The following is a 13,746-nucleotide window of genomic DNA, read 5'->3' as shown; positions in this document are numbered from 1 at the left end:
CTGCATTCTCTCTAACCTCCAGCAGGGGGAGACTCCTTAAAGCTGCATTCTCTCTAACCTCCAGCAGGGGGAGACTCCACTGGCTCCAAGCAGAAGTGTGTTTCTATAGAAGTCTTTGAGAAAACTTCTCTCTAGATTTATTATCTCATAATAAGTTTATGGTCTCAATTGCTAGTTTCAAGTCTTCTTCAATACAGCATGATGCCCATTAAGTAAATGATGCTCCCATTTATTTTAAAATAGAGCATAAAGCAAGGGATGCTTTGGACCTGTCAATCAGGACAGATGATTAGCAATGCTAACCATGCTAACACTGGGGACATTCAAAGAGACCTCACCATTTTCCTGGGTGGTGTCTGTGTTTTCATCCCAAACTTTGACCCTCTAACTGTGTGTTCTCCCTTTAGCAAAGTTCACTGGAACATGTTGGTCTCCTAAAAATGTTAGCTGGGTAACTTTAGAGAAAGTCTACAGATTGTCTGCTCATGTTTTGCTGGCCCTTTGGATACGTTTCAATGGGTGTACAACATTTTGCCACCAAAGTATCTTCATGAATCATTGTCTTTGAATCTGGTTCCACGCAGCAGCCCGCACAACTTTGTATGCTACCAACAGAGCATTTTGGATAAATATATCAGTTCTTCCTCTCCATCTTCCTCTGACACATTCTGTTCCTTTTCTTTCCTCCACTTTCTCCCACAAGTTAAAGTTCTTCACATCGGGGTCCTGCCCCTCTTCCTGTGCACACTTAGTCGCACCGAGCAACGCACACTTGTCATTTGTTGATGCCCTTCAGGGAGAAATTAGGTGCGCTTGTTTTGACTCAACACGTCTCTCCTCTAATACAAACATGGCCAAATTATTGTAACTTAAAAAAGAGATCGCAAAGAGGCATATCCCTGGAATTTAAGACTTTCATTTGATAAAGAAAATTAAAGCTGGCACTGCAAAGTTTTTGCTTTTCTCTGGCCGGGTCAACTTGTGGTGTTTTGCTAATGAACTTAAAAGAACAATTGCTGAGGTCATAAAATCTGCTCAAAATTAGTGAATCTGTGAGACAACAGCCAAAGAGCTCTTTACCGACTTCTTGCTCAATAGACTGAGATATGGGCCAACTCCACCGGACACACTGAAGAAGCTCCAGTAGGGGGTCAGCACAACAATATAAGGGCTGTTGAGTTTCATCAGTCAGTCTCATCCTGTCAGACACCTACACACCAACCAAAGAGAAGGTAGTCTGATATAACCAATCAGTGTGCTGCATCAGTTGCAACAAATGGTGGAGGAGCATAGCTGTCACGTGCACACCGAGTACTTCTTGTGATCATCATGGGTCAAGAGCAGGTGAGTGGATGCTAAGTTAACTGTTGGAGTGAAGTTAATGATATCTTATTCTGGTCTTGTCAATGAGCTAGCTACCAACCCAGGACATGTGTGGGTAAGAATACAGCTCGGTTTACTACATGAGAGGAGATGGCTGGATTTACACAGGACAGGAAGTGGCTCAGCTGCTGGACTGAGGAGCGATGGCTGTTCCTAGTATTTGACAGGCTCTCCTCAAATAGGCAACCAGTGCAGTACTGTAACAGTGCTTTACAGTGTGGTGTCTCTCTTCTGTCAGGTGACAAATATCAACAAAATTCAAAATTATACTGTGTTCATTGGAGAGAACTGATCTCATCATTGTTGTAGCTAGCCAACAGCTTAATCCCACTATTTGCTATAAGCTTCTGCTGGTCTAGAGTTTTAGGTTCCAGATCTGAATCTTAAACTATGGACATACTGATGGTTTCCAATAAAGACCAAAAAAATCAAAGATCAATCCATTCTTTTGCTTCTCTTTTTCTTTCCCTGCTCTTAATCACAAATTCGTGTGGAAAAGAACTGCTTTTGACGTCTGTAAAACTCTTAGTAACAATAGTAACGTCGCAATTGTCTTGTGTAAATGCAATATCAGCACCAAGAATCAATGTTGGCCCTACTTATGCAAAACAAATGTCACCAACCAGCTGAAGGCAGAAATGTCATCCCAGTATAGAATCTATATGTGTGTGTAAATCTTTTATTGTGATGACCTGTCATGACCAGGCTTATACAAAGGCTGGTTTTTCTATCGTCACTTGTACGACCAGGTGTTGAGCCAATCCGTTTAGACAGACTGGTCCAGCATGGAGAGGGTGATAATACTGCAGGTCAGAGCAAAGAACCAGGCTGTACTGGTGTCTGGGAAAAGGCCATGGGATGGCCAACCAGGGCTTTACATAAACAGGGATCCCCGGTTTGTAATGCTGAGCTCCTGTGCTCTGAGAACACGACTGCTGTTCTCTATACCAGTCAAAGTCACAGAGATGTCCGCGCTGCAGAATCAGGTCTATTTTTATATCACTAAAATTCAGGGCAGACATTTCCAGTGAACATGTAAGAATAACTTTTGTAATTATAGGTTCCTCAGCACTGTTACCTAGCATACACTGTGTAGACAGTTCTCCTATTCTGTACTCAACCTCTTTTTCCAAAAGATTTTAAATAGAGCTCTGTGGCTAGATGAGGTTCTATTTGTGAAGTTAAAAACCCCTCAGCAGCATTGAACAGCTTGTGTGTACTTGTGTAGTTGTGTTGTGTGATAATAAGGTAGAGAAAGTAATCCAATCAGCGTCCCTGGGCCTGTCGTGGTGCTCTGGGTCCTGGCCTGCTTACAGATCTGACACTGCTAGAGAGAGAGAGAGAGAGAGAGAGAGAGAGAGAGAGAGAGAGAGAGAGAGAGAGAGAGAGAGAGAGAGAGGGGTGAAAATATCTGCCTAGTACTGAGAAATCTGCACCGTCTCTTTAAGAGACTGAGAGGCACTCACAGCACTTCCTCAATCTGGCACCCCCCTTGCTACACTGCCATTGGTCGGGGCCCCTTCTTTCTCTGTCAGCTGATTCGTTGTTGGTATCTAAGGGCTGGCTGGCCAGCACTCTATAAATAAACCCAGTGCTGTCTCAGCAACCAGCCTACAATACTCATTAGCTACTTCTCCCTCTCCTCTTCCGCCTCTCTCCTGCTAAGAAGTAGCTTCCAATGGCAGGCTGGCTCTCAGCAGCAGCAGTCTGACATCCTCTCCCCTAGCAACCCAACCTACCCTACCCTACCAGCCGCTCTCTCCTCCCCCTTTTCTTCATCATCCGTCCTGCTTTCTCAACCCTCTCTACCTCGGAATCTGATTCTCTCTCTTCTATTCATCCACCTCTCATCCCTCGCTCCTATCCTTCCTGACTCCAATCAGATGCCTGCTCGGGGGGCCCATTGTTTCTTCTACTGCCCACTGTTTCATCTCTCCATCAACATTGTGTTGATGCACGATGATGTAACAATATTTAGGGTGACAGCACAGCCACAAACTAATGCTTCCTGCTCACAACAAGTGGCTGATGAGGAAAAACAATACGGAGCCAACTGGGCTCGTACCAGGGTCCATCAGAGTGAACCAACAGTTGGACAAGGGTCTCTTTACTACAAATCTATTTCAACCCGACTCTAGTCAATACTTAAGTCAGAGACAAGTCCAAGTCCGACAAGCTTTGAGAACAAGTCCAATGAAATAAATCAGGACTAACAGAGAGTAGTATGTAGTAATCAAACAGTGTTGCTGAGATCCTGTACTTCACTCCAAGGCTGCTAAAACTCTATATGTTTGGAACTTTTACTTGAACTATAAAATAAGGTGTAAAAACTACATGGACTGGATAGCTCACCTTGTTGAGCGTGCACACCAGACGCAGGTTCGGCTCTGACTTGCAGACCTTTTCTGCATGTTGCTTTACTGCAGTAACTACTATTTCTACAAAAAACATCAGCACTTTATCTTCATGTTTGCACAACCCCATCTGACAGAATTAGTACAAAATAGCCACGTTTCTCGCTCGCTCGCTCTCTCTCTCTCTCTCTCTCTCTCTCTCTCTCTCTCTCACACACTCACACTCACACTCACACTCACACACACACACACACACACACACACACACAGCCTTTAATTCACAAATTGTGACTCATACAGCTCAACTTCAACTAACTGCATGAGTGTATTAGTGTATATTAGTGTATAATATATTGTAAACAGACAAACACCATCCATCCATCCATCCATCTTTGTCCTCTCATCCGGTATCGGGGGCAGCAGTTCCAGCAGGGGACCCCAAACTTGCCTTTCCCAAGCCACATTAACCAGCTCCGACTGGGGGATCCTAAGGCGTTCCCAGGCCAGGATGGAGATATAATCCCTCCACCTAGTCCTGGGTATTCCCCGAGGCCTCCGCCCAGATGGACAAACACATTGTTGGAAAAAGAGGAGTAAGGCAAACAGTGAGTTGTCCAAACAGACATGAGAAGAGCGGAAGTGTTCCATAATGGATGCCTCCGATGAATAAGCCAGATCTTTTGGTCTAATAAGAGCTCCGACAATGAACCGTACAAGTAAACGGGAAGCTGGAGCATCACCAAGGCAACTAGGCACAGACACCTGAGATGGCTAGGACATGTGTTGAGGATGGAGCAGGACTGCACCACAAAATTCGCCTTAAGATGGACACCACCTGGCAAAAACAAACCTGGGAGGCCCAAAAGCACCAAGAGCTGGAAGAGATGAACCTGTCCTGGGGAAGTCCCAACATGCTGCCAGGGGCCGAATGCAATGGAGACTGCTCATTGAAGCCCTATGTCCCACAGGGTGTGAAGAGGAGTAAGTAAGTAAGGCCAACACTGGGTATACAAAGGAGCAGCAGCAGCTTCAGATGTGTATCTTTACTCTAACAGGTCACAAGGATTTCAGTCATTTTACTTAACATTACTTTTATCTCAAGTATTTTCACTATGTTTCAAGTCACTTCTGTTTCAATCACAGTCGTGATAAAGTGCGTGAGGATGGAGTTGAAGATGTACCTGCAGGAGGGATGCAAAGTAACCCAATCAAACAAACACACACAAACACACACACACACTGGGGTGTGACCAACAGGTGCACGCTGGGTCTAGCTAACATGCTAAATGCTAAACGGTTAATGGTGGTGAAAAAGATGAAAGTAGAGCAGAGAAGAGGACTTCACCGAATGTTGTTCAGACAGGTGAGTACAAAAACAAACCCACTGGGATGGTTGGAACTCTCTCCAGAGGACACGTCCACACTGCTAGGCAACATGGCGATAATCATGTGTGTGTGTGTGTGTGTGTGTGTGTAAGTTTGTCTGTGTCAATGTGTGTGTGACCGTTTGTGTGTCCATGTGTGTTTGTGTCCCCATGTGTGCGTGAGTGTGTGTGTGTGTGTGTGTCCGTGTGTGTGGGTGCACATTACGCGCAAAACCTGTGCAGATTTCTTTTACTCTTTAATATGCTATTCTGGCGTTTGGTGAGGTTTTTAATTCTGTTGTTAAATGGTAGGTTATTTTATTTTTCGTGGCTCAATAATGTTTGTTGCACCCTATGCAGTGTCCATAGCTCTTTTTATTACACAGCTTTAAATTGGTCCGTTACAGCATTCTAAAGACTGTTATGTTGTATTTTCTGCCAAATTATTGATTTCTTTAGTACATAGCTGTGTACTAATTTAGATAATATAGAGTAAGTTGTGAAATATTTGGGTTTATTATTGGGATTAAACCCCTACAGGGTGACTCAACATCCTGAGTCACTGTAGTTTTATGCCAAAGAATGTAGACTTATATGCTTGGGATCATGTTAATCATGGTCCTGTATACAATAGTGTGAGTAAAAGTTGAGGCGTTACGCCGCCCGTGGAGACATCTGTATTGATTAGAATAGTAGTGTCTAATAGTAGTGTCTGCACATGGCATACATGCGTGGCAATTGGGTCATTAGGGTTCAAATCAAATCTTTAAAGATAAGCATGCAGACACATGAACCGGTTATTACAAGAGGTTCATGCAACAAGTCGTCTACTGACCAGATAACACACAGGTCCCAGTCACAGCACCTCCAGTAGAAAATCCCTGGACTATACTCGACGGGTGATGTTCTCCCAGGACCAGCTACACAAAAACTTAAATGTAGTCCAGTAACAGAAACAGGTAGCAGCAGAGCACATAAAAACATGAAAAAGTACTACAGCCACTAATAGACTGCAATAACCAGACACCATCACAGTAGCAAACATCCAACAATAAGTCAAACCACACGGGAGGGAACATGGCTACATGTAAACTACACAGGTCTGATGATGAAGGATGGGGTGGGGCACCTGGAGGACCAATGATGATTATGCTATACAAACACCGATCAGCACAAATAATCTGTATTTAGCTGTACTCTTGAGACAATAATACAAAGCAGACATAAAACATCAACAAATCAAGTCAATTAAAGTTACTCTCTCTGATTAATCTATGTTTGTATATCCCTGGGCAGGTGCATCCAGAGCCTCTGGGCCCTGGAGATAAAGGCTAGGCTAGGCTAGGCTAGGCTCCTTCCTAGAATCTAAAACAGATATGGGTTCTGAAATATAGATATTAAATATAGCAAGGGACCAGAGCATGTTGACACCTAATCAATCATCCTGCTGTAAGAAACCAGTGGAAGATGTAGTCACACCTTTTTAAGATCATTCTTTTACGCCTATATTGACAGGAGAGCTTAAGACATAAGGGGAGAAAGCAAGGGAAGGACATGCAACAAAGGGCCGCAGGGCAGAATCAAACCCGCGGCCGCTGCAGTAAGGACTGAGCCTTGATATGTGGGGCACAAGATTAACCAGGTGAGCTACACAGGCGTCCCAACACCTCTTAGTGCTGATTAAAGGCCTGGAAGTTAAGCTCAGTACAAAGAGTACAAAGATGTGTGGCTGACAGGTAGGCCGGACTCACGGCCTGCAGAGAAAGAAAGCATGGTAAAGCTGTTGTCTTTAATATATTGGAATGAGGATTTGAGTTATCACAGTATTTTAGAGATGTAGAGCCACAGTCAGTTTGCAATTTAGTTTGTTACAGCACTATGACTGACAGGAGATCAGTAAGATTCATATTCATAAGGAAGGAGAAAGATAAAAGTACTACAAAATTGCATACTAAATTGTAATATTGTTTAGCCCTAGTGACGCAGCAAAACAACACCTAAAGCCATCAGGGCCTGTATTCATCAAGTGTTTCACCACTATCGTACAACGGTTGTTGTTTTTTAAACGCAAAAACATAACTGGAGAACTTTCAAGAGCATGCCAAGCTAAGAGGGAGCCTAGTTGTTGGCCAATCAAAAGCCTGGGAAAAAAATGGTTACCGGAGGAATACCCACCCACTAGAAGTCCGACTGTCTCGTCCAGGACCGGAGCGGCAGTGTTAGAACATATGGCAGTGACCCGCTTAGCATCTGACCCTCAACACAATGGAAGAGTAAGTGTACATTTATGTGGAAAGAAATGGCGGCTCATTTGTGACGCGGCGCAAAGCAGATAACAATGCCCTCTCTGAAATTACAAGACAAAACTTGGTTTTTCCCCTTGTATTTTTAAAAGTCATCACCCTGGAGGGAGTATTCTAAAACCAGCGTTTACAGTGACCTATAACGCCGTTTGTGTGGACGAAAGGCCAGAACACATAGAAAAGGCCTACAAATTCCAGTGAAAGTTAAAATAATCCATTATGACTGCGGTTTCTAAAGCTTTGGGAGTCCATGAAAAGAACTGAGGTCTTGATCTGCAATCAGCACTTACACAACAACAGATAGATCTCATGCTAGAAAAAGTCTAATCAGACTACGCACATAACTATATATAACATAATAAAGACGTAGATCAGTTCATATGGCTTTGGCTGGTTCCACCAAATCATCTTTCTGTCCCTTCGAAAGTCTTTTTTCAAACGTTGAACAACAACCATCCCTGTCAAACAAGATAATAACTATTAGAAGGTAATGAAACAGATAACTGATATTTGGAACTGATGTGCATTTACACAAAAATCTAAAAATCTTTAAGTCAAAATTAACATTTAGGTATGTTACAAACTCCAATACAAAAGAGTAACTATTTAATACAACTGGAACTTTAAATACAAGAACAAAAATTAAATACATAAAAACAAAACTAGCTTCCTGACAGCTGATCCCTCCACAAGATATGCAGCGCCCAGCAGCTCCAGTGGGAAGGGCCCAACTCTGGCGTCCTACTGAAGAAGCTGGAGTCAGGGTCCGGGCCCCACGATGACCCCGTCATTACATCACAGTGTTCTGACACAGTGTCTGATCCACACACACACACACCAGCACTGCCTATGTGTTTGATACATGGAATAGGCCCCGTCGCACATGTTGCTTTAAGTTGTGTTGTTTTGTTGTAACTCCAATTAAATCTTTTTTTTTAAATTTTTGCATCATTTCCAACTGACAAAAAATGTAATTTTTTGATTGAGTAATATGAGCTAATTCAACCCTTTCTGCACACCTTCGCATTAAAGCACATTTATTAAAGAGAATGCAGGAGGCTTTAGGTTTAAATCAACATTCCTAATTGTACTACATTACATAAATGAGTAAAGGCTTCTGCTGTGATAGACCTCTGTCCCTCCTTATGCACTCACAGACCAGCAAGTCCGTTGAGCTCAGGGCTGTACCACTGGGAAATGGGTGGGACAACCCTGAGTGTCCGAGGGCTCTGTCACAGACTTTATGAACACTCCATAAGTCTGCACCTTTGCAGACTTTGCCTAAGGGAAAACCCCACAATGCACTGCAGTGTGGCGTTAAATGGCAATCACGGTGGACTTGCATAAGATTCTTTTCATAAAAAAGAAAAACAAACTAAACATTGGTAACGACAACATTATTAAGTGTCCCTCCTAATTCTAATAACACATACTGTTAACCTGAATTAGGTATGTTATTTGTTTGTCTTACGATGGATGTACGATGTCTTACGAGGATTTTGACCTCAAGTATGGTTTAGTCTGACATGACTGTAGACGCAAGCCATAAACACTCCATACTACATAGAGGGAAAGAGTTTCTGTCCAGGACCTAGTGGCTCATGGCGGGTTTCTCTAAGCCACAGAGACACCCCAACTACTGAAAATGATCTACATGATTGTGTACATTTGTTGCCACCAATAAGGTCACAGGGGTGTTACGAAAGACCTTTGCAGCCCAGGCCCACTGGCTGAGCCCTGCAAGTTGTTGAGAATCACTAACTTTGACTAACAACCCTTCAATGAATAACAACAGACATGCACGGGCCACTAGAAACCTTATTTCCCAAAAATGAAAGCATTTTGATGCAAATAGTCACAACAGCACAGATGGGTTTTCCACTGGTAATGAGGACACAGCGAGGCTCTGAACTCAGATTCTGCAAACCACTGCAAGAAACATACACAGAAGACCATTTAACAAATCTATAAACTTGGCATTATTTCATGTTCACATTTTGCCTGGCATAAACCATCAACACTGGCATGGCTTTGCATTACGACACAGTCCAGTCTAGTGGAGAAGATTGGAACAATACAAAATCAAGTGTGTGTAAAAAAACACATACAGCTAGAGTCACTGTATTGTTATAGGCAATGTATATTCTGTCAGATGAGGAAAAGATGGAACTCATCCCTGACAACCCTGGAGTAAGAATTAGGTCCCCACCTGGATTCCTTTCACTTACTGTATACACATGGAAGCAAATAATGCAGCAACAATAACTGAAATCCCCAACAAAGACGACAAATATAGGTCAATATTTACTACATTACCCAACTAACACACACAAACACACACACACGCTAACTTAATTCAGTATTATTTGCATCCATTCTGCCATCTGTGGATTTGAACCAAGGACCTCGTTACTCTGAAGAAACTGCATCTTTCATATATTTCACTGAATAAAAATACAATCAAAATCAATGTGCAAGTGAGGTTGAAAACTCAAAAAAATGTAAAGCACTGCAGCAAGAGAGTGTTTGAAACAGCAGTTAGAACTAATTCAGGCACACTCAGGCCTCTCCAAAGTTTTTAATCCTAACATGTAAATGGTCCTGATATGAAGAACAGGTTGATAACAGCTGCTGAGTAGAAAGTGACTCGGTTCAAGTTCTCTCTCTTTCTGTGCTCAGAGTCAGTCAAATATATTGGGTGTGCACTTTGTTTTAGTAATGTTGTGGAGCAGACGAGCTTCTCTGTCTGCTCCGAGTACCGCTGATGATGGAAGGACTTCAACAGTCAACGCACAGATAGGCAGAGAGGCACTGACTACTTGTTGCACCACTAATAAAATAGTTGATCTGGGAATTCACTCCACTTCAAAGTAAAGTTGTTGTGTGTGTTTGGATCATAGATTAATAGTGTAACTGAAAGCAGTCTAACAAATTGCTTCCCAACATGCGTTTAGTAGTAAAGCTGTCAGCCAGACAGACAGCATCCTCCCATCCCGTCTCCTCAGCTCAGCGCGTCCTGCTGCAGGACACACCGACAGGTATGGAGCGGGAGTGTGTTCACACCCACCTGGAGGCTGATCATGCAGGTTCAGGCTCAAACAATGTTGATGGAAAGCCAAACTGTCCAACACATGCATTACAAACTGTTAACTATGCTGACACACACTGTTACATGTGATCATACTGACACACACTCACACAAATGCTGTGACATATCAACTAAAACACATACAACCTCTTTAGATTACTGACAGAGTTACAGCACATTAGTATAGTAGAACTGCATCAACACAGAAGTAGACTTATGGCTATACTGTGAAGTAAGGAAGAGAATTTCAACCATTTCTATCAGTGTTTGTGTGTTTTTGTGTGTGTGTGTGTGTGTGTGTGTGTTTGTGTGTTTGTGTGTGTGTGTACTGACTCTTATTCTTGCGCAGCAGGGCAGAGCTGATCCAGGGTTCTGTTTGGACCATCCTGCAAGGGGGCACAGTCTTGTCCTCCGCGGATGATGACGTGATCACCATGGAAATGCTCGGTAATTGTTCAATCCAGCAGGGAAGATATGGCCAATCACAACACTTAATTGGCAAGTGGGCGGAGCTTGTAGGGGTTTAGCCTGTCATGAGGCGTGTTTTCAATCCCAGAGTTCACTTCAAACAGTTTACATCCAACTAAATCAATTAATCTTGAAATGGTGGGAAACCAACCAACCAATCAAAAGGCACCGTCTTCTCTGGCTTGTTTCTTTTCTCTTTTTTGTGACTGTGGTTTCTAAGGCAACCAACTGGTGTACAGGCAGCTTGTCTCTCTGAAGTAAAAATATAAAGGATGTAATCTTCTGTGGAGTTACACTATAGATATAGATCTCTCATTCTACATATATATTCTGTTGCTCTGTGGGTTCAGGGGGAATAGAATATTTGGTAAATCAGGTTAGCTTTTTGTTTCGTTGATTTCGGCAGTTTCGTGCATTCTTTCTGTGTGCTGGAGGTTTGTACCGCTCCAGATCGCTGGTGACTGATACTTTAAGTAGTCAAAAGTAGGCCTTTCTTCTACTTCAGTATGGTAACGAGTGGCTACTCAGATTAAGAGTTTGAGCTAAATGTCCAAGGGCTACAAGGATAGACTCTACTTGCTTATGATAGGTTGAACCAAAAGTACACAGCTAATATTTGTTCAGACATCTTAGTAGTAATCCAGTACCGGGTTGTTGTGTCCAGTGCAGCCCTAACTTTAGAATATAGTGCAGGTAGTATTCCCAGGTCAATTTATGGTTCCAACAGATCTCATATCAATCAGCAGAACAAGTTCATCCAATGTGTGTTTTTCGTCCAGACCCCTAGCAAAACACAGTAACTAGCCACAAGGTAAGTCTGTGCTAACCAGGCTCGCCCAGCATACTGCCCTCCGTGTGGGCAGAGCGAGGTAGTGTGTTAGCAGGGGTGGCAGAGAAGGAGGTGGAGGGGGAGTTGGGTTTCCAGCTGCCCGCTTTTACCCCATGCCTTACTCTAAAAATAGCTCCAATTACTGGCGCTTTCTGGGGGACTCGTCACTGGACAGAGTCGGGCAGTGTGGAGTGATGTTACCACTCAGATTAATCCAGTGACACACAAAGACACACACACACTCACACACACACACACACACGCAGAGCGATGTCACAGAGCCTGCACAGCCAGAGCTCCACTGTGTGTTGCGGTCACTCAGCTCCCCTTCAGCCGCCTACAGCTGAAGGTGGCGTGCCTGTGCCAGGGTGAGAAGGAGCCCCTTTAGACGAGTCAACAACGTAATCCCCATACACTACGCAGGCCGTCGTCTCTGCTGCACACACGCATGTAAACAAAGCAATCCCACTGCAACGTGTTGATTTACAGCGCAGGTCCACAGAAAGTCCCTCCTAACTGGATATATCCACAGTCCCGGGCCGAGAGGAACTCGGCGAAGCTGGGAGACAAAGTTTAGATCCAGTACGTGGGCTTGTCCCCGCGGTGGCCACATACATAGATCAAGCCGCTGACGGCCTGCATTGTACTTCCAAACTGCGATGGTGCCTTCTGTTTACCAAAGCACCACTCGGTCCAGGAACAGGTCCGCCACTGACATATACAATCACAGACACCGCGTGAACATCTACGGAGCCAAGAGTCGAGACTCGTCTTAAAGTAAAGTAAAGAAACCAAATCCAGCGAAGTTCCTGAGCTGGCTGTCAGACGCCTTTGACGCGCCTCTTCTTCCGTCTGCTTCCGCTCTCTTTCTCACATTAATGTCCTCCTTTCCTCGTCCTTCCTACAATCGGGGGAGAAGTTTTATTCCTTCAAGGTGGAAACCTTCACAAGGGCGATTTCGACTCATGTTTCTCGCCCGTTTCCCTTTCCGTGCTTCTCCGTTAGACGGAATCTGTGCTCCTCTCCCACACAGCTCCCCCACCCTGCGATAGGGACTGTACCAAGCCGCTGGCGGGGGTCGGAGCTGGTCAGTCTGGCGCAGCTTCACGTACAACTGGGAACACCGTTCACATACACACACAGGGCGAAAACGCCACATTGGGGACATTTCACCGGGGATTTCACATGAACCATCCCTCACATGGCGACTGGGTTCATGTAAAGTGACTAACAACCCGAGTGAGTGAGTTAGCAGGACAGTAACCTTCCCTCGGACCACAGTAGTCTCTTCCAAGCAGACCTCTGCTGTCCTGGCCATTTATAGTAACAGCGGGATATACATACTGGAACTTTATATTCACTCATACATACACAACCTTTACTTAAACACCTTATTTACTTAGTTAGTTAGTGTATGGATACAGCTCTGCTACGTTCATAAAACCACTTCCTTTAATAGGGGTTAGGCTACTTTTCTAAACGTGACCGAATCACATTCTAAAATACATTGGCGTTATTTTCAAAAGGTTTACAAAGATAGCTTTAATTGTAAACTACATAGAGTTTAGGATCAGAAAAGTATATTATGGTGTGCGTACAACAAGCGCATAGTGCAACGTTTCTGGGTGAATGGTACAGATAAACGCCTCTAAAATGGGACAACACGTCTTTTTATATATATATATATATATATATATATATATATATATATATATATATATATATATATATATATATATATATATATATATATATATATATATATATATATATATATATATATATATATATATATATATATATATATATACATACTAGTTTAGATTGGAGCCAGTTTCACACAGGATACACCAACGGTGATTAAGCCGTTTAACAACCTCACATGTGCACTAAGAATCAGAAATGAGCTTTATTAATAGCCAAGTAAGCGTAAACACATAATGAGCGGACAACCAGG

The 13,746-nt window shown here is 43.3% G+C and overlaps 1 protein-coding gene across 1 annotated transcript in view; it reads right to left on the bottom strand.

Annotated features, from left to right (window-relative positions):
* The window catches only part of dyrk1b (dual-specificity tyrosine-(Y)-phosphorylation regulated kinase 1B), a 26,734-nt gene extending 13,885 nt beyond the window's left edge, over positions 1-12,849 (bottom strand). Inside the window, exon 1 of the mRNA XM_034874920.1 lies at positions 10,826-12,849. Coding sequence (XP_034730811.1) covers positions 10,826-10,928 — 103 coding nt within the window. The 5' untranslated portion in view covers positions 10,929-12,849. The remainder of the gene's footprint in view (positions 1-10,825) is intronic.
* Between the last annotated feature and the right edge of the window lie 897 nt (positions 12,850-13,746).

The sequence above is a fragment of the Etheostoma cragini genome, chromosome 6 (assembly GCF_013103735.1).
Source record: "Etheostoma cragini isolate CJK2018 chromosome 6, CSU_Ecrag_1.0, whole genome shotgun sequence".
Lineage (NCBI taxonomy): Eukaryota > Metazoa > Chordata > Actinopteri > Perciformes > Percidae > Etheostoma > Etheostoma cragini.
The sequence above is the reverse complement of the archived record's forward strand: the minus strand, read 5'-3'. Positions and strand labels throughout refer to the sequence as shown.